This window comes from Chionomys nivalis, chromosome X, assembly GCF_950005125.1.
Source record: "Chionomys nivalis chromosome X, mChiNiv1.1, whole genome shotgun sequence".
NCBI classification, from domain to species: Eukaryota; Metazoa; Chordata; class Mammalia; order Rodentia; family Cricetidae; genus Chionomys; species Chionomys nivalis.
Window position 1 is genome coordinate 17,661,472 of NC_080112.1, and position 26,454 is coordinate 17,687,925.

The following is a 26,454-nucleotide window of genomic DNA, read 5'->3' on the forward strand; positions in this document are numbered from 1 at the left end:
ATATTCTCTCTCTCTCTCTCTCTCTCTCTCTCTCTCTCTTTCTCTCACTGGCTAGTGTAAATTTAGGCTAGGTCTTACCCTTTTTATGAGCCTCCCCCCCCCACCAACTCATTGTTTAACGTTTAATTCCACCAGAAGAGCTTTGCTGCCACTAATTGCAGTTTCCCCCATAGATCCTCATGTCAGTAGCACCTATCCAACCTTCAGGCATCTACTCATGTATCACTCCTTCTGAGAAGCCTCCCTTCCCAAATACCCATTACGAGTTTATCAAGGACTATTGCACTACCACATCCCTGCTCTTTTGAGCATTTACCACAGCTGTAGTTTTACATGTGGTACTACATGCCTGCCTTCCTCAGTAAGACTTAGGGATATAAACATAGTCTTTAACTTCTTGCCATTTTAACTAAGTTTCTAGTGAGTGCCTAACCCATGATAGATGTTCAGGACAGAAGTATTTGCTTAGTGAATAAATTGCAAAGATGGGGTCAAAATAATATGAAGATCCCTACGCCTCCAGCTACTGGAGAGGAATTGCTGGCATTGCACGGTAACAAAGGAGAGGAAGAGACAAAGAAGACAGAGGACCCTCGGAGGTCACACATTTTGCTTTTGGGAAAAATCACAGAGGATGGATGATGCTCACTGAAATAGGAAAATATCCTGCTAGACCTGGATATGTGTAACTTAAGGTGAGGACAGAACATCCAAGAGAAAATGGCACTCAGTAAAAGTCACAAAGTGAGTCACAATCTTTCTTCAATTCAAATCTCTCAAAATAAAATTGCGCATATTTATCTTAGAGAAATTGGTATTTTGAATTTACCTGCCTGAGAAGCATATTATCTATGATGTAGAAATAATTATGGCAGTAGACAACTACTGACTCATGACACAGCCTTGATTACAATTAATTCTCTTTGCATATACAGAAAATCTAAAGTCTATATAGGATGCTTTTAAGATTTTGTGGCCATGTGAAAGGAAAAAGCTAACAGTCAGAAGTCTTCAATCAACTATATAGATGAGTTTATTAAAGTGCATGAATGAATAAAGGAGGAAAATCAAAGCTGTTGTCCCTACCAGAGTTCCGTTCTCCTAGGCCTTGCCAGGAGGCCATTTTGTTTCTTTAGTACACGATTCATTTTAAGATTTCTGCTTTTAAATTTGACAGTGGCCATAAGTGAAAAGAGTGGCAGGATTTGGGCTTCTCGTTTTACAGTGATTTCCTCTCGGCTAATTGGATTTGCAATCTTCTGCCTAAGACATCACTTCTAACACCCATGAGGAGAGTGGTCACACAGAGCTGAAATTGCTCTTGGACATGCTAACTACTGGTATTAATAGTTTACGACTCCTACTCCTTTAGTAGCTGAGCTGCAGTCAGGTTTGGGGGTTTTGTTTTTTGTATTTGGGGGGTAATCTTAAATATCACATACACACAAAAAGCCCATCACCTGCTCAGATGCAGCATTCAGAACACTATTAGAGTAATCTGTAATATGTAACAGGAAGCATTTTTTATTTTTATCAAGCAGAGGAGAGGACTCTGAAATAATTTCATCAGAATGAGCTGAACCACAGATATAACTAGTCTCGTTTGTTTGTTTTTTCCAGTAAGTCTATCAAAAAGGAAACTAAGATTTAGAAAAAGCTTTAGAAAAAGAAGGCCACGGGTGGCAGCCGGCCTTTAACCACAGTATTCCAGAGAGGCAAATGAACTCAGAGTTCAAGGCCAGTCTGGACTATAAAGTGAGTTCCAAGACAGTCTATTAGTCAAGTGGCTACATAGAGACACCCTGTTTCAAAAAATAAAATTAAACCAAGATTTAAAAAAAATAAAAGCAAATGAGTTGAACAAAATTGCAAGCAGGCCGAGTTTTAAATACCGTAGATGGCTTAGGAAACAATGTATCTTGTGTTGATCCATGTTAACCTGAAGCTTGGGTTTGTATATTTCAGAAAACATTCCATTGAATCTTTCAGATGCAAAGACTTCTATTATTTTTTCTATATAAAATTATTATTACTAAAGATTCAAATCTTCATTCATTGAAAATCACAGAAATATTGAGTTGTTTGGTTTTTTTTGGTATTTAGGTCTTTTTAATGTTCTTTGAGTATTCTAGATATTAACTCTATCAAGTGTATAATAAAGATTTTCTCCCATTCTACAACTTATCTTGACTGTTTCCTTTGCTTTGCAAAACCTTTTAATTTGTCAATTCTTAATCATATTTTCTGAGCTATTGGAGTCCTTCTCAGAGAGTTCTACCTTACACCTCATATCTTGAAGCATCTTCACCAGGCTTTCCTTTAGTAACCAATAAGCACACAAGAACCTCTTTAGAAAAAAGCAAATTAAAATCACGGATTTTATCTCACCCCAGTCTTAATTTCCATCATTAAGAAGACAAGTATCAATCAATGTTGGAAAGGGTATGGAGGAAAGGGAACACTCACAGACTGTTCGTAAAAATACCCGCTCGTCCAGGCACTATGAAAATAAGTATGGAGCCATGGAAGTTCCTCAAAAAATTAAATATATAACTACCATATAACTCAGCAATGCCATGCCTAGGTATATACCCGAAAGACTCTGAGTCAGCATACCACAGACATTCCTGCACATCCACATTTATCACAGCATTATTTGAAAAAGCAAACATCAGCTTGGGTGCCTGTCAAGTGATGAATGGATAAAGAAAATATCATATATATATATATATATATATATACACACACACACATGCAAACACACACATACATACATACATAATAGAGTTCTAGTCAGCCATAAAGAACATTGTGTCCTTTGCTGATAAATAAATGCATGAACCCCAAATACTCCAAATGCAAGAGAAGGAGATGCAAAGACTGTACTCAATATAACCAAGGAAAAACAAACTTGATACTAAAAAGCTAAGTTCTACAAATGCTGAACGCAATGATCCAAACAGCGTCCAAGATACGCATCTCAATGGAAGGCATCCTACTGCTAAAGTTAAACATTACAGTGAACTTGCTAGTCCAGGAATTGAAAACCAATGGGGATCTCAAATTACAGACATTCCCTGGAACAATATCGACCTTAAATTTGTTCATATCTCAGAAAGAAACCAATCTTTAAAACAGGAATCTGTTATAAGAATGGGGGATTGATATAGCAGTCATTCTGGGGAGAAAACTTTGCATCAAAAGATTCAACGGGAGATTTTTCTGAAATATACAAACGCAAGCTTCCGTGGTTGAAATAGAGCAATATAAACTGCACTATTTCCCAGGCAGTCTCTGGCTTTCAAACGCTAAGTCTAGCAATCCATGACAACGAAGCAACAAACGTGCTCACGCTCATTAGTGTGCAATGGAAGCTGATTGTGAACATAAACTGCTTCGATAATTTCTTCATTGGGGCTCCTCATCCACATGCACTTTGGGTTTTAGCAAATTGAGCACTGCAGACTTTCTCCAGCCCCATCATTTTGGACAAGTTCAATTCGCTGCACTTCTGCTTCATCAGTCCCTTTTCTCCATGTGGTAAAGATTTTTTTCTTATGGTCTCTAAATGCTATACTTATCTCCATTGAATATAATGATTGGCCTACTCAGAAATAAAATTTTGCAAGTGATTGAGGCAGCTACAATGCTAACCATGTCAGCTCTGTCATTTTGTTATATGCTATCTGTCCACACACACACATACACACACACACACGTGCGTGCTTCTATTGCCTGAGAACTGGTGTTAAAAAGAAAGCACGTTTCTCAACAGAACAAGATGGCACAGACCCACTTTCTCCTGCAGCACCTCACCACTAAGTACAATTACAAATCCAGGAAATGGCCCAGGACAGTGGTTCTCAACCTGTGGGTCACGACTCCTTTAGAGTTAGAACAACCCTTTGACAGGGGTCATATATCAGATATCCTGCCTATCAGGTATTTATATTACAATTCATAACAGTAGCCAAATTGCAGTTATAAAGTAACAATGAAGATAATTTCATGGTTGGGGTTACCACATCATGAGGAACTGTCTTAAAGAGTCTCAGGATCAGGAAGGTTGAGTTCCGCTGGTAAGGGAACATAAAACTATGACAGGAATTATAAAGAATCTTGGCCAAGACTCAAGAAAGCAAGCTGCATTAATGCTTACCACTTCACCACCCAGGCAAGTAGTTTGGCTTTTTTTCCCTTGGTGTTGTTAAAAACTCACTTTTATGATATTTTAAACAGATAATGCAGCCATGCGGTTCAAACAAATTTTTTAAATTGGCAATAAATTTGATCCCATCTGCTTTTCCATCTCCCAAGTCAGCTGATTCCCTGAAGAGCCTCTATTTTAATTCTTTTATTTAAAACCTTAAATTTTGGTTTTTTTTATTATTAGAGTAGATGGTTTTCTCCTTTCTATTTTTATTTTCTATTTTCATAGCACAACTGAAAAGTGCCTTTTAACCCCACGTCTCCCCCCAAAAAACTGTTTCCTTTTTAGGAAAGGAAGGAAAGTCTCTTGCATGCAGCTAGAAAGCCCTGACACGCGACAGATAAAAGAGCCCCTCTGCTTGTATCTGCCTGGTCATGTCATGCCGGGCTAAGGAAGCACCATCAGGGAGCAAGCAAGAGGCCTCATTATTGGAGGCTCAGGCATCATGGACCTGTGACCATCCATTTGTGGCCTCATTCCAGAAATATGTCCCATGGGTATCATCCCAGAAAGAATAGGACCATGATTGACATCATAGGAGGGCCTCCCATGCATCATCATACCAGGACACGGAGGTTCGGGGAGCTTGGCCTCTGCAGGAGAAAGAACAGAGAATGGAGCGAGAGAGTATAACTTTTTGTTGTTGTTGTTGAAATGCAGCTGCTATATTGTCCAACAGGTTTCGGCCTTTCTCTTTCATCCATTTCTGGTAGCAGCCTTTCATAGTCTCTTTGCACTTCCTATACTGCAGTGGGTCTTTCTCACAGATGGGGAGTCATGGGCAAAATAGATATCACAATAGTAGGAATAAAGCTTGGGCATGTTACTCTGTAGGCCACTGGCTGCCTAGTTCCTGATGTCGTTATTGCGATCATTATTATTCTTTTTTTTTTTTTTTTTTTTTTTTGGTTTTTCGAGACAGGGTTTCTCTGTGGTTTTGGAGCCTGTCCTGGAACTAGCTCTTGTAGACCAGGCTGGTCTCGAACTCACAGAGATCTGCCTGCTTCTGCCTCCCGAGTGCTGGGATTAAAGGCGTGCGCCACCACCGCCCGGCATTATTATTATTCTTCCTGGGGGTAAAGGAATGGCATAAGCTGAGAGCCTCCCCTCAACCAAACAACAAATGTGACCCAAGAGCTGGGATCCCAGTCACCAACATGGAGACAGAATATAGTCCAAGTGGACTTACTCTCTTTCTGGATCTAACAGGACGATCTCTAACAACATTCTACAAGCCTGACACCATCAGCGAAGGCAACTGACTGGAAGGCCTGCTACCAATAAGCAGCCAAATGAAACGCCTCTCTATCCCTACCGGCCTGAGGTCCCTTGCCTGACCAGTGACACCTGTTTAATAGTACCTGGGTCAGGAAGACTATTTTTTTTCCATTGCCCCAAGAGTATCTGGGCTCATACAGAAACACAAATCCATAAAAAGGAAGAATAGTGGAGCCAGTAACAACAAGTGGTCTGGTTTAGCAGCCTCTTTGTCTCTGGAGCCCTGAGATTTTTCTTCCCATTCAGGGACAACAAGGCAAACAATGGGGACCCAGTGGCAGCAGGTGGCCTGACCCAGGAAGCCTGATTGAAAATTTACCTTTTTTGGTTCAAAGACACAGATAAAGCAAAGTCAAGAGACATCACCAAGGAAATCACAGCACACCCCAACCCCTCCATGAGAGAATCCAGATTCCCAACCTGAAGAGAATCGTTATGTTTCTCACACAGGCAGCCCTGCCAGGGAGCAGTGGGAGCCACAGAGTCACGAAATAAACCAAGTAAGACAAAGTAACACCAAACACCAAAGGGACTCTAAAAATTAATCTGCATTTAAAAGCACAGCTCACAAAGATAGAGTAAGTCTTTTGTGCTAAACCTAAACATGATGGCTCGCTGCAGAAGTTAAAAATGTAAATAAGACCCATTCTCTCTTCTCATGGACCAGACATGCGGACACAAAGACAATCTGAATGAGAAAAAACAATCGATTCATAGTAACACCAAGATGAACCAAGTGCTGGGATTATCTGACAAGAATGTTTGATGAATTCTATTAGCAAAGGTTTATTGTTCCTAGCACTGGGTTTCATTGTAATGTTTTCGTGCAGGCATATAATGTACTTTAATCATATTTATCTCACTGCCCTTTCTGAGTCTGCTCCTCTTCTCTAATAGTCTCTTCTGTTTTCATATATTCCATTTTCTATATTCCACACAGGTGAAAATAACAAGCTACATTCAACTTGGTGAGTTTCCTTTATTCCGCAGAATGTGACAGTTACAAAAATCTCCAACAAAATATTAGCAACCTGAATACAGCCGCGTGTAGAAGTCCTATTCCATGATCAAGTGATGCTAGCTCCAGATATGCAAGACTTGTTAAGCATTGGGAAAACAATCAACATCCACGATATCCAAAAGTTAAAGATGGAAAATGACATCCTCTTATCAATTGATGCATAAAAAGCATTTAACATAATCTTTACCACGTTCATTCACGATAACATTTCTCTGTGGGTAAGGAATAGAAGGAATTTGCGGTAACTTGAAAAGACCTTTGTCAAGAAATCCCCAGCAGGGGCAGGAGAAATAGCTCAGAGGTGAAGAACACTTGCTGCCCTTCCAGGGGACCTGGGTTCCATTCCCAGCAGACACATGGCTGCTCACAATCATGGGTAACTCCCTTCCAGGGGACCTAACACTCTTTTCTGACCGCTGTGAACACTGAGCTTACACGTGGTGCACAGACACATACACAGGCGGAACACAGTGTGATTTTCTGTAAAAGTAAACGTTAAAATGAGAAGAAATGGTGAAACGCTGAGTGATTTCCTACAAAGACTGGGAATAAGGCAAAAGATAGAGACTCTAGCTACATCTCCTCATTGTAACACCAGAAAAAGAAATAGAAAGTACTAGATTCTAGGACTAAGAGTCCTTGGATTTAACCCCAAACCCAAAAACTGCAAAAATAAATTAGACTTTATTAAGTTTCTGCAAGATTTTTTTTTAATTCTTTGGAGCAGGAGAAGACATTTTCAAAGTAGCTATCAAGTATTTTCAGTGTATCTACTGCCGAAAGGACTTTGGAAACTAAGTGAGTGGAATGGGGAAGGACAGCGGATCTGTTGGGAAGAACTGGAGGACGGATGAATATGATCAAAAAACGTATGAAACTTTCAAAGAGCTAATAAAATTTAATAACTACAAATTTTAAAACCTAAACAGTAATACAAACAAATGCCCTGATTCTACATTAAAAAAAAAAAAGCAAGAGATACAGGGTGGTGGCACACACCTTTAGCCCCAGCAATCAGGAGGCAGAAACAGGCAGATCTATGAGTTTGAGGCCAGCCTGGTCTACAGAGCAAGTTCCAGGACAGCCAAGACTGTTACACACAGAAACTCTGCTTCAAAAAACCAAAGGTGCAGGGGGGTAACAAACAGATGTCAAGAAAGCACAAGGAGAGATGTTGAACATCACTGGGCATCAAGGAAATGCACATTCAAAGCACTGGGAAGCATCACTACACATTGACAAGCATAATTTAAATCTGTACCTCTAGATGCCACCAAGGAAGCAGAGAAACTGGGTTACTCTGCCAGTGTGGATACGAATGGATGTCGAACTGTACATAAGTCCCTTATAAAACGACACCCGCAACTGTCACATGATCCACAAGCTAAACTAAGCACTGACCACAGAAGAGAACAACTTTTGCTTACATGAATCCATTCATAACATTTTTGTAATAGACCTACATTGGAATCAATCCAGGTACTCTCCACAGGTTAAAAGAAGATTTGTGAACCAAGCACACCATCTGCAATGAAAGGGAACAAACTACCTGCTCTCCAAAGAGTTAGGCTAAGCAACAGAAAGTCACACTCTAAATGCCACATGCTGAAGAATTGCATTCATATATTTTTTTCAATTTTATTATTTATTAATTTATTTCTATGCCTGGGGGTTTTGTCTGCATGCCTGACTGTGTACCACACATATACCCAGTACCCTCTGAGGCCAGAAGAGGGCTTCCGAAGCCGCATATTTTTATATTTTTAAGATGACAAATTTTAGAAACAGAAGATCTAATCATCATCGTTAAGGGACAGGGCCTGGAGAAAACTACATGATCTGGGTATGGTGAGAGAGTTCAGCATGAGGGAGGTCTATGGTGTAAAAAGTACTCAAAACTGAGTCTGGTGGTGGATACGCCAATAAACACACATGATAAAATCACATGGAATTTAATAGACACATGAAAACGTGTGTCAGTATAAATCTGAAAACAATGGTGCCTTATAGTAACGTTAGTATCCTTTTTCCTGCACTAAAGTCTTACATAATGTTGCCATTAAGGTAAACTATGTGAGGTATAGAAGGAATCTCGAACTGCGCTGGAATCTATAGTTATTTTATTAAAACTTTCGGTCAAAAACAAAGCATGTGGTGGAGGTTGGGAAGATTTCTCAGTGGTTGAGAGCACTGGCTGCTCTTCCAGAGGACCCAGGCTCAATTCCCAGCAGACACATGATGGCTCACAACCATCTGTAACTCCAGTCCCAGGGGATCCAATGGCTTCTTCTGCCCTCTGTGGGCACTAGGCTCACACATGGTACATGGAAATACATTCAGGTAAAACGGCATACACATAATAGAAACACATTTTTAAAATTTAAATGAATATAACAAGTATAAAATCTCCTATTGCCTAGACAGTAAAGCAATATTCAATATCAAATACAAATATCCATTTGTACTGCAGGGATCTCAAAATCCATGGGATCCAGCCTATTTTGCCACACTCATTCTGTTTCTGTTTATGAACAAATGATCACTTCAGAAATGACATACATGAGTCTCCCTGTCTGTATGGTAAAGTGGAGATAATCCATGCGAAAGCACAGGGGCCTATGGGCTTAATTGCCATTTGCTCTTTCACTCTAGATTAAATTGTGTTGGTGTAGTCATTTGGAGCTGGAGATCAGAGGTATAGAGTAGCTGAATATTTATGAGGCATTTGGTGGCAGATGTACCTGCCAACAGAATATTAAGTAGAACATTTAGCAAGATACCAAATTCTGGTTGTGATTTGGATATATCAACTCATATTAAATCTGTGTGTTGTTCTAGCTCACATACTGCATCTGGCTTTTCTTTCAATCATAACCTCTGTAAATATAATTCAATGTGTTGATTAAATTTGTGAGAACTAATGGTGACCAGAAACTGCCACAAACAGAATTGCCCATGGGGTATGAAAATCCAAAATGAGTATCTTTGAATAATAATAATAAAAAAACTGCTTTGCCAAAATGGTGCCTGATTTCAGTTCTCAAGTAAGGAAGTAGAAAATGAATCTTGTAATTACGAGAGAGACCAGGTACAAACTCCATCTCTGAATCTACAGAATGTCATCCTGTACAGGAGAATACCAATAAGGGAGGTCGAAGTGAACTACAACTGTTCGTGCTTATCTTTCCTGATGAAAAACGAGGCTAGCAGAAAGAATTGATGCACAAGGGCAAGGCCAAGTTGCCTGTTAGCTGGAGAGCCCATCACCACAGAATTGTCCGGATGAGAACCGATAATTGGATAGAAGGATTAATAGCAGGGCAAACAAAGGCCTTTAGAAAGTACACCGACAATACAATCCATCTCTGCATATTTCATAAAGTAATCCAAGGCAGCTGGAACATTCTATCAATTAATAAAGCTCAACAAATCAATGCCTCCACAGATGGAGGACTGCTATGCTTTAATAGACTGTAGATTTCCCAAGATGGACTCAATTCATAGCGTTTCATTCTTTTCAATAGGAGGGTCTCTGATACATAACCAAGAGGAATTTTATTTCTGTGTATTTGGAAGACTTGTTGTCTTCATGAATTCATTCACACATTAGAACAAATCCTTTGTTGTGTCATGTTTCTGAACGGAAAACAAGAGAAGAACTGAAGTTTGTATTGGTGCTAAATGGTTGCTTCAAGGATTTTTGTCACCACCTACTACTTTAAAATCATGTAGGCTTTTGTCTTGGGCAAAACTGGAAACAAAAAGTCCTTTAAATGGCTTGACCTTATGGACTAAAGTATAGGGTACCCTCACTCTACTATATCATTCTATAGCCTATACCTCCAAATAATCGGGGAGTTCTACATTTTCTGAAATTGAAATATCACCAATCCATACTGGTTAAGAAAAAGATACAGTAGAGTAACGAACCCAACAGTGAAGCAGCAAACTATTCATGTTTAAACCAAAGTTCCTTTCTGCATAAGTACTTAACAACTGTTACTTTTGAGGAGAGTCACTTGGGGTAAGGGATTGCAGTGAAAGGAGATTTTATTTATACCTTTATGTATTATCTTTTTACTCTATGTATCTATTAATTTTACCTGGAGAGGTATATTAATTTTAATGAACATTGATAAAAAATAACTGGCTAAGTGCTAAGATCAATAAAATTATAAAAGCTCATTTACTTTTTCTGGGAAATAGTATTCTTAGAAAAAAATTCTACATTTCAAGCCGAAGAACAAGATGCATACTCACATGAGGAAATTTGTTGTGGCATTATTTGTGGCTGAAACAGTGAAGCAATTTAAATATTCATCAATCGTAGGTCAGCTAAATAAATTAAGTTACATATATATTATGAAATATGAGAACTCCAAAAATAGATTTAAATGTACTTTTATGTCCATGATAATACTACTGTTAAATCAACTTGTAGGACAATATGTAGTTAAGTATGTGTGTTTTATTTATTAAATTGTACATACCATACATATACATGCATATGTGCATATGTACCGATATACAACATAAAAATATATTTTAAGAATAGATACCTCTATGAAAAAACTGAAGGGTAAGTTTTGCTTTGCACATTTTTGTATTGTTAAAATTATTTCATTCACAACCATGTATATTGCATGGTGAAATTTTCAAAAATAAAGAAACTTTAATCTTCCCAGAAATAAATTCATAATGACCAGCACTTTTACGGTTACTATTTATCACCATGCTGTTTAAATATTCCTGAGTTAGCTCCAGCTGTCATGAGTACATGGTCATTAAACCTAGACAGGGGTCATGGTTTTCTGTTACATGTTCCCCCAAAACCTTGTTCTCATGAATAAAAATGTATATATATATTTTTTTTTATGTGTAAACAGATTTATTGAGATTTGTAACCTAGTAATGTGCTCATTAAAATTGATCTTTAAGGGTCATAATCCTTCTATAGAGCATAAATACAAATGTATTAGAAGCTGAAGCTAGGCATGCTGTAATCACTCATACTTATCCACCATGTTCCTAGCTGTCCTATGACGAAGACAGAAATGAGACAAATTTTATGCTATTACCCTTCCTTTAGTGGTGAGGATGGCAGTGACTCAAGCTGCTTGCCTAATTCCTGCATGTAGGCTATCAACAGCAGAAATTCCCTGCAAAGAAAGCACCTATGACCCTAGAAGCATGTGGAGTCACAGATTCTCCTTAGTCAAGTGGTTCTCAACTGTGGGTCACGATTCCTTCGGGGGGTTCAAGGACCCTTTCACAGGCGTTTCATATTGGATATCCTCCATGTCAGATAGTTCCACTGCGATTCATAACAGCGGCATAATTACAGTTATAAAGTAACAACAATAATTTTATGGCTGGGGCTCACCCCAACCTTAGGAACTGTACTAAGGAGTTTCAGCGTTAGGAAGGCAGAGACACCCTGGCTTAGACTGTTCTCATGGTGTAGGAGTGAAAAGAACATGGATTTTATAACATCTCTGCTTAAATGCCAGCAGCACAACTGCCTTGACTGGTAACCTTAGAGAACGCTTATCACCTCTCTTTTCTTAATCTTTAAAATGCCCAGACCTTGGCAAGAACTTGGTAAAAGGCAGGAACTAATATTTCCAGAATATACCGGAAACTGGAGCCTCTGTCTTCAGGGGAAAAAAATCTACGTGGCTGCTTTAGACAATTTCAAGGGCCTTTTCAACTCAAGTCTAGGCTACTCTGTCCCTCAGTTTAGGAACTCCTATTCAAAGGTTTTGAAAGAACGCTTGAAGAAACCTGAATAGGAGAGAGAACATCTTCTGTTCTTTTGCTTAATTGTCATTTTAGGTAATGTTTTTTCCTGTTTGGTATTTTGGGTTATTATGTATTATATTCAGAAGGACTCAGCCCATGACAATGGATTGTATATTTGTATCTTAAAAAGTGTACAAGACGCATTGCTTTGGGGAAGGTCTAAGACCCTCCCTACTATATCTAGGCTGATCAGGGTATACATCCAAAGAGAATGGGTTTCCAAAAAGCCAATACAAGCAGTAGGGACAAATCCTAATGTCACTGTCAGTGGCCCCTCAATCTGCCCAGCCATACAACTGTCACCCACATTCAGAGGGTCTAGTTTGGTCCTATATTGGTTGTTTCCCTGTCTGGCTGGAGTTGGTGAGCTCCCATAGCTCAGGTAAACTCTTTCGGTGGGTGTCCCCATCATGGTCTTGACCTCTTTGCTCATATTCTCACTCCTCTGACTCTTTGACTGGACTTTGGGAGCTCAGCCCAGTGCTCTGCTGTGGGTCTCTGTCCCTGTCTCCATCTGTTGCTGGATAGTGGATGGGAGGTGGGATGGGGGAAGGTGGAGGGAATGAGAGGAGGAGAGGGAGTGGGAACTGGGATTAGTATGTACAATGAAAAAAGATAGTTTGTTTTCTTTTAAAAAATAAAAGAAAAAAGTGTGCAAGAGAGAAAAAAAATGAGGGTTTGCAGCACCTTAATTTTAGTTAGACTTGGTTATTTATCAGCCATTTGGTTGGGGAAGCAGGAGAACTCTTCCTTGTGTTTTCAAGGGCTGTTCTAAAGCTTGTGCATTTATAAGGGTTAGTCTTCTGGTTCCTTAGGACAAAAGTAAAGTTTCATTATATGTTGAATAAGCCATTCAGGCTTGATTTCATAATCTCTAACTCAGTTTTGTAATTAGAGCCAACTAGAACCAGTCTCCTTTATTTGGAAGACCTCAAAAAGGAGGGGAAACAACAACAAAACCAGTGTCTTCACCTAAAATCATAAAGAATAGTTTTTCTTCCATACTGGTCCCAAAGCAACAGAAATCCAGTGCAATGTGTTGCTGCCTTCAACCCATTCTGCACCCAGAAAGCATATCCCCCAAACCCTATGTGAACATTCCTGGATCTGGACCTAGGCCCTATTCTTTGCCTAACTTGTTGCCAAAGTCAAAAGAACAGAACACATACATTTCTGAAAAATCTTGTTGTCATTTAACATATGTACTTCAGGGATGCTACTGTTGATCATGATAGAAGTTGAAAGGAAAATGCCATTGTATCGAGAAAAGTAACCCTATATTACCATCTCAAAACCAGAGAGAAGGATAAATATACATATCTAATTCCAAGAAGGCTTTTGTTAACATCATTATACCAAGAAAAGTAAAATATTTATGTGTGTGCATGTTATCATATTTATAAATTACAATACATAATTAATACTAAATAAACATATGTACATATATATATTTACAAAAAGGAACCAGGTCTCCTTGGCAAAATGGCTGACTCTTAGGCTGACAGAAAAAGGTATGAAATGAGCCTGCAGTATTCCTCTTTTACCAGAAAGCCAGAGAATATGGAAAGAATGATGGAATGTATCAAAGGGACAGGGGAGCCAGGTTGAAGGGTTCCCACTGGTCAAATATACAACAACTGTCATATCAAAATAAGCGATAGTAACAATTGGAAACCTAATGAATAAATTAGAATCCATAAGTTCATGTCTACACAAATAAACATGAATTAATTAATTAATTTGGAAAAAGGAATATGTCTTCCTTAAAATAGAATAATAGACTAGGAGAAGCTGGACAGTGATGGCACACTCCTTTAACCCAGCACTTGAAGGCAGAGGCAGGAGGATCTCTGCCAGGTTGTGGCCAGCCTGGTCTACAGAGCGAGTTCCAGGACATCCAGGACTGTTACACTGTTACAGAGAAACTCTGTCTTGAAACAACAAACAAAGAACAGTTTGATAGGAGGATGTTTACATTGTCTCCAAATATCTCCCAAGAAATTAATTGCAAAGGATACCACATTTCCAGTGACAAACTCTGACAGACATCAAAACCAAGTGATCAAATTTATCATTATGAATATGGGGACAATTTGGCCCCATGTCTCTACTGAGAGAACACAGCATCACTTTTGCAGTATTCCTACCTAAAATACACAGCCAGAATTTAGCTACCAAAAACAACAGACAAATCCAAACTAAGGGATGGTCCACGAAACAAGTGGGCTATATACTAGGAATGTCTAGGTTACAAAACAAAAGGAAGGACTGAAATGTAAAGAGACTTGGTAACTAGATGCAATGCATGGTTGTAAAACAGATCTTAGGCCAAACAAAAATTACAAAGGAAATTATTAGAACAGTTGACTAAAGTTTAAGCTCAGCTAGCAATTAGATGTTAATGTTGTATCCATGTTAAAATTTATTTTCTTCACTGTGATACAAATAACACAATTTCTAATCCTTAGGGTACCTACGCTGAGACAAATGGGAGTAAGTAAGAATCATGCCTTCTTCTCACTCTCTTGACCCCAAAACAAATGAGGAATGTGATATGGGATATGTGTGTGTGAAAGAGAGAGAAAGAGAGACAGACAGACAGACAGAGAGACAGACACTGACTGACAGACAGACAGATGGGCAAATGCACAGCAAGAAAGAGATGAAAATGAGAAGAATGATAAAGCAGGCGGGCAAAAAAGGGTTAACCACTGATGCACAGGTAAATAATCTATAGATTTTGTTGTTCACATGTATTCTCTATGAGTTTGAAGTTATAGTAAAAATAAAAGGGAAAAGAAAACAGTGTTTGATCTACATCAAAAAGCAGGTGACAAAACTGTGGGAGCCTTGGGTGCCTTGGAGGAAGACAGAGCCTTGATTTAGGAATGGATAATTTCAGCCTTATTTGTGAACAGAGCAGGGATGCACCAATTCTACCCTTGCTGAGGAAAAAAAGATGTACGTTACTCACAGCAGCGTGGTCTCCTGTCAACAGTTGGACTTATCTTGTGCATGAGCCAAACGTCATCTTCCCAACTAACTACGTTTCCATATAAGCATGTCATAAACTCCTCATTTTCCAGGATGCGGTCCCAGAGCTGAAAGTAATACAAGCTACCAGTAAAGCAAGGTACCAGAGTTTTAATCAGGCCTTCTCCATTCTTGGGAAAGTGCCCTAAGACCAAAGTCCCATCAGAAGGCAGGCTGTGTGGCTGGTCCATTATTGCGAGTATCCTTTCTTTGTTCCGGAAGAGCTCTAATCTGCCCTTCACTCCATCCCATGTCAAGCACATGGTATGCCAATGAAATGGAGTCAGACGATAGCTGATGTAAAAGGTCTTGCCAAAGTTGTACAGTATCAGCTGCTGCTGGTCTCCCGCAAGTCCAAGGACTATATCTTCTCTTCCCAGGAGCGTATTATTAGTAATATAAGAGAAAGCCATCCAGTGATGGGAGCTGTCGGTCATGGATATCAGATCAATGCACGCTGTGAGACGGCTAAGTCCAGGCATGGTGTTGGCCAGACTGACATACGTCTCGTCTTCTCCATAAAAATCCAGCCTTTTTCCTTTCAGGGAAAGTGAATCTGGGCAAATTTGGAGAAAAAGAAAAGAGAAAACAAATGAAATTTCAGTTAATTTTTTTCCTTTCATCTTTGGCAGTATAGTCAAATTGTACAATATAATTATGAGTCAATCTTGATGCAAGAAAGGAAATAGTAGATATACAAAAATCATCTCTATTTGACAGTGATGTGTGATTCTTTTGGCAGAAGAGTTTCTCCCTGATTCTATTTTACCTGGGCTAATATGAAAAGTTAGATTAAGTGTTCCCCAAGCACACACCAGCTGGACAGTTTGGACATATAGAAATGTGGCTAGTGGGAGGAAAAGGCCAAAAAAAGGCAGCCTGGACTTCAAATTTGCTACACAGTCCTCATGCATATAATCAAAAGAGAATTATTTCCACCCACTTAACTGCCTTATTACATTCATGATGCAACAGCAATTTGCTTCCCCAATGCCTTTTTCTGAGCCAAATGACTGATTTCTTGTGCCTCTTGAGACTGCTTCTCACTGGAAAGCCCTGACAAAGGCTTGAGGGCTGCATAACTGGATAGCCCCAAAGCTCTAGGGTGTCTGCTTGGCCTCAGGAATGAATGGCAGACATGGCCCTACACAGGGCACCCTCCCCATTTCCTTCCTAAGGCCCACATTGACTTAAAAACCTCAAGACATCCACGGAACCAGTTATGTCTATTGAAAGTTAGACAGCTTGGAAGCCCTGGCTCTGGCGCTCATCCGCTCTTAAACCTTCAACAAGTAACTGAACCTACCCCAGCCTCAGTGTTTGCTTCAGAAAAATGGGAATTTAGAGCCAAAGTGTTATGCATCTGTCACCACAAGGAGCCATCAATTACATTAGAGCCTATGACCAATAATCCCTATCTTCAAGGTTTTTAAAGATTATTTGAAGATAAAATAAGATGATATTCACAAAGTCCTTTCAAACATCACTGAAAGGCATCTCACTGAGACTTTTTATTTATTCTTCTACAATTATACACAATTGTATATAATATATAATGTTCTTTGATCAAAGTTTACATTATCCTTTCTTATCAATTTCCCCCCTCTCACCAAATCCCTTCTTCTGTATTTCCTTCTCTACTTTCAAGCCTATTTTCTGTGAACACACTAAATTGAATTAGGGTTGCACGCCTGAGTATGTGGGGTGTATTTGGTTGAGTGGGGACAATGTACCAGTGGCTATGTCACTGAGGAACATGACTTCCACTCTATACCTTTTAACAACTTACAACTGCTCTCTCTGGGAGGGAGAAGTCCCCTCCTCCATCAGTGATGGAATGCTGATGGGCCAAGTCGTGTAGTCTTGTCACCACTGCACCTGTGAGTTCATGCCATATCCAGAAAAGAGCCTTCCACAACACTCCTCCCCATCGTCCATCTCTTGCGTTCTTTCCACCTCCTGTTCCACCATGTTCCCTGAACCTGTTTCAAGCTGTGCTACAGTACTTTGACAAGCAATTTTATAATATCTACAAAAATGAAAGTAGGCATGCCCCTGTGTCATAAGACACTATTGAGTGGGAGCACAGTCACCACTAGAAACCTTGGAGACCATAGCTAACATAGAAATATCTGAAGATCTTCCAATATCAACCTACTTCCAGTCCCCACACAGCCCAAGATAACCCAAAAGCCCCATGACAAAATGTAGTTACAAGCTATATCTACTACCTTATGGTGGGAGTACTAGCACCAACCACTGGCCTGAAACAGTGATAGCTGTGACAGCACCTTACAGAGGCTGACAGAAGTGACCACTTTCCTGCTTCTGAGAGATGATGCCAAATGAGAGGCTCCAGACAATCTCTGATCATGCTCTCCCTCTCTCTCCATTCCTGTACTTAGCCCCCTTTAAAGCAGAGACTCATAAGTACATTCCTGTCCATACACACTTCCACACATCCTCAGCTTGCATGTACACACACACACACACACACACACACACACACACACATTCTCAACTTGGATGTGCACACATACACACTACGCCAACATGCAAGAACTCCTGTTGTTCCCAGTTTATGTGATTATATGATCTTACCATCATGTGATTAATAAATATGAAAGAAGATGATAACCACCATGAAGTTCAAGTATCTGTTATTGTTGCTTAACAGTGTTTTTTCTGTTCAGTTCAGTAAAATAGCATCAAACACAACATATAAGAATGCAGTTTATGGTGAGCATAAATCTCTAGGGTTTACTTAGCCCTTTAAAAAGAATGCATCATAATCTTAGGTAGTCTTGAGGGCATTTTCTCTCTTCAGTTCACTTATACAAAGTCAGTTACCAAATGAAAGGAATGATAAATTTACAAGATCAGAAATATGAAGACTAACAATATAAAGAAGTATATCATTTCACTATATTCAAACATTCTGAAAGAATGGTGTACTATGTCTCTCTAGTAGACTGGTTTTTAAAAGCTATTTTCTTCTGAGATAGGGTCTTGGTATATAGCCAAGCTGCCCTGGATGGCCTCAAACTCAAGATCCTCCTGGCTCTACCTTACCTGCCCCCCCACTGTGATGGGAATATAAGTGTGTGCTACAATGCCCTGCTCTAGACTGCTGGAGTTTTCACAAGTTGAGAATACCTAGTATTGGCAGGCCTGTGGGGAAATGAGTCATTTCTACATGCTGCTAGTAGGAGGGCCAATTAAGAAGCATTTTTGAAAAGCAATTTGTGAATGTCTTGACAATTTTTATTGTGTATAATTGTACATATACTTTTGACCTTGCAATTGCAGTTTCATCAGCTTATTCTAGACGAATACACATATACACAGGGATAGATTTACAGAGATGCAAGTACAAGGATATATTGTGGTAGTGTTGGCAGTTCTTAGTTTGAACAACTTCATACTTGTATACAGTGCGCTGAGACCGCGTTCTACCTCAGTATCCTGTCTCAACCCCTCCCCACTCCCATCAATCCCCTTTATCCCAACTAGTCCCCATCCTACTCTGACGCTCCTCCTTTCTTCCTTCCTTGTTTGGAGAGGCCTTATGCCTAATCCCAGCTGAGGTGTGTTCATGATTGCATGGGGCATGTCAGATCCAGAAGACGGAGCTTAGCCCCTGTAGCACTTCTAGCATCTCATCCACAGTGTTCCTGAGACTTGAAGTAGGTGGCACAGATACTCTGCTTAGGGCTGAGCACTCAATGGTCACTCATTCTCAGCAGTTATCCAGATTTGCAAGGCTATCTATTGAAGCATTACTGAATATGTCAATAGGTGACCGGTAATGGTTGGAAATATTGTTACCTCTCTACAACAGGGTATGAAAACACATAAGGTAGATTCATATAGTCGTAGAGATGCTTTTCAAGGCTGGATGGTTTGTGAAATGGGACTCAGGTATGTATATATAGTGCATGGTGACACATACCTTTAATCCCAGAAGTCAAGGGGCAGAACCAAGTGGTTCTCTGTAAGGTTAAGAATATGCTTGAATCAATGGGACCTCCTAAAACTGAGAAGGTTCTGTAAAGCAAAGGACACTGTCATTAAGACAAAAAGGCAACCTACTGACTGGGAGAAGATCTTCACCAACCCTGCCACAGACAAAGATCTGATCTCCAAAATATATAAAGAACTCAAGAAACTAGATTTTAAAATCCTAATTAATCCAATTAAAAAATGGGGCACTGAACTGAACAGAGAATTCTCAACAGAGGAAATTCAAATGGCCAAAAGACACTTAAGGTCATGCTCAACCTCCTTAGTGATCAGGGAAATGCAAATCAAAACAACTTTGAGATACCATCTTACACCTGTCAGAATGGTTAAAATCAAAAACACCAATGATAGCCTTTGCTGGAGAGGGTGTGGTGTAAGGGGAACACTCATCCATTGCTGGTGGGAATGCAAACTTGTGCAACCACTTTGGAAAGCAGTGTGGCAGTTTCTCAGGAAATTTGGATTCAACCTACCCCAGGACCCAGCAATACCACTCTTGGGAATATACCCAAGAGATGCCCTATCATACTACAAAAGCATTTGTTCAACTATGTTCATAGCAGCATTGTTTGTAATAGCCAGAACCTAGAAAAAACCTAGATGCCCCTCAATGGAAGAATGGATAAAGTGTGGAATATATATGCACTAGAATACTACTCAGCAGTAAAAAACAATGACATCTTGAATTTTGCATGCAAATGGACAAAAATAGAAAACACTATTCTGAGTGAGGTAACCCAGACCCAAAAAGATGAATATGGTATGTACTCACTCATAACTGGATTCTAGCCATAAATAAAGGACATTGAGCCTATAATTTGTAATCCTAGAGAAGCTAAATAAGAAGGTGAACCCGAAGAAAAACATATAGTTATCCTCTTGGATAATGGAAGTAGATATGATTGCCAGGCAAATATTGGGAGTTCTGGGGTGGGGTGGGGTGGGGGTAAGGGGAGATAGGGAGAGAAAAGTGAGAAGGGAAAGATTGGGGAGAGCTTGGGGGAATGGGATGGTTGGGATGGAGGAAGGGTGGATATGGGAGCAAGGAAATATATATCTTAATCAAGGGAGCCATTTTAGGGTTGGCAAGAGACTTGACTCTAGAGGGGTTCCCAGGTGTCCAAGGAGATGTCCCCAGCTAGTTCCTTGGACAGCTGAGGAGAGAAAGCCTGAAATGGCCCTATCCTATAGCCAAACTGATGCATATCTTGCATATCACCTTAGAACCTTCACCTGGTGATGGATGGAGATAGAGACAGAGACCCACATTGCAGCAAGGGACTGAGCTCCCAAGGTCCAAATGAGGAGCAGAAGAAAGGAGAACATGAGCAGGAAAGTCAGGACAGCGAGGGATGTGCCCACCCACTGAGGTGGTGGGGCTTATCTAAGGGGAGCTCACCAAAGCCAGCTGGACTGGGACTAATGGAGCATGTGATCAAACCGGACTCTCTGAATGTGGCTGACAATGAGGGTTGACTGAGAAGCCAAGGACAATGACACTGGGTTTTGATCCTACAGCATGTACTGGCTTGTGGGAGCCTAGCCTGTTTGGATGCTCACATTCCTAGACCTGGATGGAGCAGGGAGGACCTTGGACTTCCCACAGGGCAGGGAACCCTGACTGCTCTTTGGACTTGAGAGGGAGGGGGTGGGGCAGGTGGAAGGGGAGAGAAATGGGAGGAGGGGAGGAAGTGGAAATTTTTAATAAAATTTAAAAAAAAAAAAAGAATATGCTTGATCTACATAGGAAATTCCAAGCCATTCAGAGCCATATTGTGAGACCCTGTCTCAAAAAAAGTATTTAAAATCTGAAAGAGCAGATCTCTGTGAGTTCGAGACCAGCCTGGTCTACAAGAGCTAGTTCCAGGACAGGCTCCAAAACCACAGAGAAACCCTGTCTCGAAAAAAAAAAAAAAATCTGAAAGAGCATGCATTAATTTAAAAATGATCATCTAGATTGGGATTCTGGGAAATTTTTATTTTCTATGATACTTATTCATTAATATCTTCATATTTTAAACAACATTTAAACAGTCATGATCACGAATTATAGGTTCAATGTCCTTTATTTATGGCTAGAAACCAAATATGCGTGAGTACATCCCCTGTTCCTCTTTTTGGGTCTGGCTTACCTCACTCAGCATAGTGTTTTCTATTTCCATCCATTTGTATGCAAAATTCAAGAAGTCATTGTTTTTTACTGCTGAGTAATACTCTAATATGTATATATTCCATACTTTCTTCATCCATTCTTCCATTGAAGGGCATCTAGGTTGTTTCCAGGTTCTGGCTATTACAAACAATGCTGCTATGAACATAGTTGAGCATATACTTTTGATAGGACATTGAGCCTATAATTCGTGATCCTAGAGAAACTAAATAAGAAGGTGAACCCAAAGAAAAACATATAGGCATCCTCCTGAATATTAACCTTCATCAGGCGATGAGAGGAGACAGAGGCAGAGACCCACATTGGAGCACCCGAGAGAAATCTCAAGGTCCAAATCAGGAACAGCAGGAGAGAGAGCACGAGCAAGGAACTCAGGACCGCGAGGGGTGTATGCACACACTGAGACAATGGGGATGTTCTATCGGGAACTCACCAAAGCCAGCTGGCCTGGGTCTGAAAAAACATGGGATAAAACCGGACTCGCTGAACATAGCGGACAATGAGGACTACTGAGAAGTCAAGAACAATGGCAATGGGTTTTGGATCCTACTGCACGTACTGACTTGGTGGGAGCCTAGGCAGTTTGGATGCTCACCTTACTAGTCCTGGATGGAGGTGGGTGGTCCTTGGACTTCCCACAGGACAGGGAACCCTGATTGCTCTTGGGCTGACAAGGCAGGGGGACTTGATTGGGGGAGGGGGGAGGGAAATGGGAGGCGGTGGCGGGGAGGAGGCAGAAATCTTTAATAAATAAATAAATTAAAAAAAATAAACAGTCGTGATCATGTATAGTCAGAAAAATGAGATATATAGCTTGTTTAATAGATAGACGATAGATAGATAGATAGATAGATAGATAGATAGATAGATAGATAGATAGATAGATAGATAGATAGATAGACGTTAGATAGACGTTAGATAGACGTTAGATAGATAGATAGATAGATAGATAGATAGATAGATAGATAGATAGATAGATAGACGTTAGATAGATAGACGTTAGATAGATAGATAGATAGATAGATAGATAGATAGATAGATAGATAGATAGATAGATGGATGGATGGATGGATGGATGGATGGATGGATGGATGGATAGATAGATAGATAGATAGATAGATAGATAGATAGATAGATAGATAGATAGATAGATAGATAGATAGATAAAATTGCTTGTTGTTTTATTAGCTTTACTTGGGATTCTGCAGAGATAAACTTCACTTAAATGTGAGAATAATGTGGTGTAGAGTCAAAAATGCTAGGCTTGTGTCTCAGTTCTTTTTCTACTAGACCCTCAGACAGGAGCAATTAGTGCATTTAAAGCTCTCAGGACAGTGTCTGGCAGATAGTGAGTGCTATACAAATGGTAAACAAATTCCTGCTGGGCAGTGGCGGTGGCACACGCCTTTAATTCGAGCACTTGGGAGGCAGAGGCAGGTGGATCTCTATGAATTCGAGGCCAGGCTGTTAAACAGAGAAAACCTGTCTCGAAAAACAAAAACAAACAAACAAACAAACAAATTCCTCTCACTTCTTTATGCTTCCTTTCCCCATGGTCATATGGGAATAGTAATCACCAGATCTGATCATAAAAGATGACGCAATACTACCATTTAGGGTGTCAGTGTCTATAAACTATGAAGTGCTATGTAAATGTCAACTGCAATGTTTGCCAGTGTCATCAGTAGAAATCTCTTTCTTCTACAACTTCATCTGTGCTCCCTCTGTGCCCTTTTGCAACCTCCAGGCATCTGGCAGGCAGGCCTCTGAGGAGGTAGGGCTATGGCAAAATGAACAGGGCTTTGGCCCTTCTGTTTGGCTATGCAAGCCTTCTCCAGTGGGCCTCTCTAGGGCATGCTTAAAAGGCTACCTGTGCCTTTGCATGTGATTTTGCTGTCCATTGCAGATGTCTACTTGGATGCTGCCATCTGCTCCCTGCCAATCCTCAAGTCCACATTGCATGATTGCTCCCCCAAAATGTGTTCGCTCTTGGTTTGGGCTTCCCTGTGTCTCTTTACCTCTACACACTCATGCCTTTTATTCTAAATTCTATTTGCTGTTTTTCCTACATAAAGGGAGGGGGTGTTCTTTCTATCATAATAGTGATGATTTTGTGTGTTTTTTAATTTTTAAAAATGGTGTGTGTGGGGAGGAGTATTTTGCCTGCACATATATCTATACACCAGGTACACGCCTAGTGCCTGCAGAGATCAGAAGAGGGCATCCAAACCCCTGGTACTGGAGCTGCACATGGTTGTGAGCCACCATATAGGTCCTGAGAATTGAACTCAAGTCCTCTGGGAGAGCAGCAAGCGCTCTTAACCACTGAGTCATCTCTCTAAGCCTGTATGGGTTGTTTTAAGGAAATAGTGAAAATCATCAGAAAATTAAAAGAGGATACCAAAGTCGACTAGAGAGTCCTGTCACCAAGAAACAGGTGATATAAAAATGTTGATATATTTCCTCTAACTCTTTTCTTCTGTGTTGATTTTGTTTGTTCCAGGATCCTTGCTTTTTTTTCACTTAACATTATAGCATAATCATGTTCTACCTTAAGGGAAACTTATCAGAGGCCTGATTAGAATGCCTGTGTTTTCATCCCAAGGAGCACCAGGCACCATTTCATTTCTACTGGGAAATTCGCCATTTTCAAATATATAATCTCAGTGGCATTTAGCGTGTTTGAATTAGTATATAACCATGATCATTATCTAGTTTCAGAATACTTTCTGCACCCCCAAAGAGAGCTTGCACCTAACAAGCAGGGGGTCTGTCTATGTTTGTCTCCCCCCCCCCCCGGATCCCTGATAACTGGCAAGGTGGTTTCTATCTCTGTGAATTTGCCAGCTCTGGGCATTTCATTTGGCTAGTTAGTTTTAAACCTTGACTTGCTACAACCTAGAATCAACTAGGAAAATTCTCAGTTGAGGAGTTATCTAGTTGTTGGTTTTGAATAGGAAGACCCAGGCGATTCTGGGCAGCACCGCTTCCTAGGCAGGGGGCAGCTAGCAGTAAGAAGCAGGATGTCGGGATAGGTGCATTTGTTTCTGCTTTCCAACTGAATGCCTGAGTTCCTGTCTTGACTTCCCCAGAGTGATGAACTGTGGCTTGGAATTGCGAGACAAACAAACCTGCTCCTCTATTAAGTTGTTTTGTTGGGGTATTTTTATCCCAGGAACAGAAATGGAATTAGGCTAGGCAATCATAAAATGTGTAGCTTTTTTATTTAACATGTTGTAGCATGAACTGGTACCCCATTTTTCCCATGGCTAAACAGCATCCCATTACGTGGATATTAAATTGCCTTCATTGTTTCATCTGACAGCTTGTTTCATCTTTACCAGTTAGGAACAGCGTTTATATGATGGCTATCACTCATTTTGTCTCAATAAAATGTTCTCAATTCTTTCTGTGCCATTCATTTCCTTCAGTTCATTCCATTCTATTCATTATAGGTTTTTTGTTTTGTTTTGAAACAGATGGTTTTTGTTTATGTTTGTTTTGAGACAGGGTCTCCACACACAGCCTAGACTGACCTTGAACTCATGATCCTCTTGCCTCAGCTTCTCATATGCTGGGATTACAGGCATACACAAGCAAAACTATATTCCAAACTGCAACATTTTATATTCCTCCTATCAATGTATAAGGTTCAAGTTTCTCCACATCTTCACTAACATTTGAGTTATTATTATTTATTATTATTATTAATTTCAGAAGTACAAAATAGTATCTCATTGTGGTTTTGATTTGCTCATCTCTAATAATTAATGACATAGAGTATTTCTCCATATTCTTCTCAGCTACTTCCATATCTTCTTTGGAGAAATATCTATTAAGTCCTTTGCCCATATTTTACTTGGTAGTTGAAATAAAACTAAGCAGTCTTTATAAAGTCTTATGGGTACTAGACCCTTATCAGACGTGATCTGCAAATACAGTTTCTCATTCTGGTTGTTACCCCAATAATGTCTTTGGATACATGAAAGTTTTAAGTGTTAATTAAATCCAACTTGTCTATTTTGGTTTCGTTAATGTTGTTTGTGATTTTGGTGTCATTTCTAAGCATTAATTACCAAATCTCAGGCCCTGAAGATTGGATCCTGTGCTTGCCTCTAATAGTGTTACATGAATTTTTCCTGCATTTAAATCTTGCATTCATCTTTGTGTCAAAATTTATATATAACACGAGGTATTGGGGTCCCATTTCATTGGCACATAGAAGGCCTTTTGTATCTGTTTACTTCATACATGGTTATGCCCTGTTTTAGGAGACAGCGTCCCAGGTGGACGAGCAGGAAAGGGGAGAGCTGTCCGTTATGCGTCAGTGTCGGGACGTGCATGTAGAATCTGGAAGGTATGACCATACTGAACTTGTGCCCTGTCCTGGCTTTTAGAGAACTTTTGGCAAAAGATCAGCAGAGAGTTACTTCTCCCTACCCGACTCCCGAAGAGAAAAAATAATTAATTTTTAAATACATGAATAAAATGTTTAGAACTCTGAAAGGCAGATGACTGAAATGATGCATTTAAGCTGAAGATAATACTAAATAATCCCTGGGAGTATTCTGTGCTAGCTTTTCTCCTCCTTCTTTGTGAACTTTTCTCTTAACATGCACAAGCGGTGCCAAGACTGGGGACGAGGGTTCCAGATGGACTGGCTGATATCATTCTAGAGGAGAGAACAAACGGGGTTCTCCTATGATCAAGCAATGTGGAAGTGGTCTGCTCCCTGCAATGCAGTCATTAGAGAATCCACTTTCCTCTTTTGGACTGACAATGTCTAAGCTAGCCAGCCCAACAGAGCACTAGTGCCTGCTATAACAATGAACCACAAACTAGAGAGCTTAAACAATGTAAGCCTACTGTCTCACAGTTTTGTAGACTAACCGTCAAGGGCAAGTGTTAACAAATGTG

The 26,454-nt window shown here is 40.0% G+C and overlaps 1 protein-coding gene across 1 annotated transcript in view; it reads right to left on the reverse strand.

The window, feature by feature from the left end:
* Positions 1-15,841, reverse strand: part of Adgrg4 (adhesion G protein-coupled receptor G4) — a 101,487-nt gene extending 85,646 nt beyond the window's left edge. The window contains exon 1 of the mRNA XM_057759547.1: positions 15,286-15,841. Coding sequence (XP_057615530.1) covers positions 15,286-15,826 — 541 coding nt within the window. The 5' untranslated portion in view covers positions 15,827-15,841. The remainder of the gene's footprint in view (positions 1-15,285) is intronic.
* Positions 15,842-26,454: the final 10,613 nt, after the last annotated feature.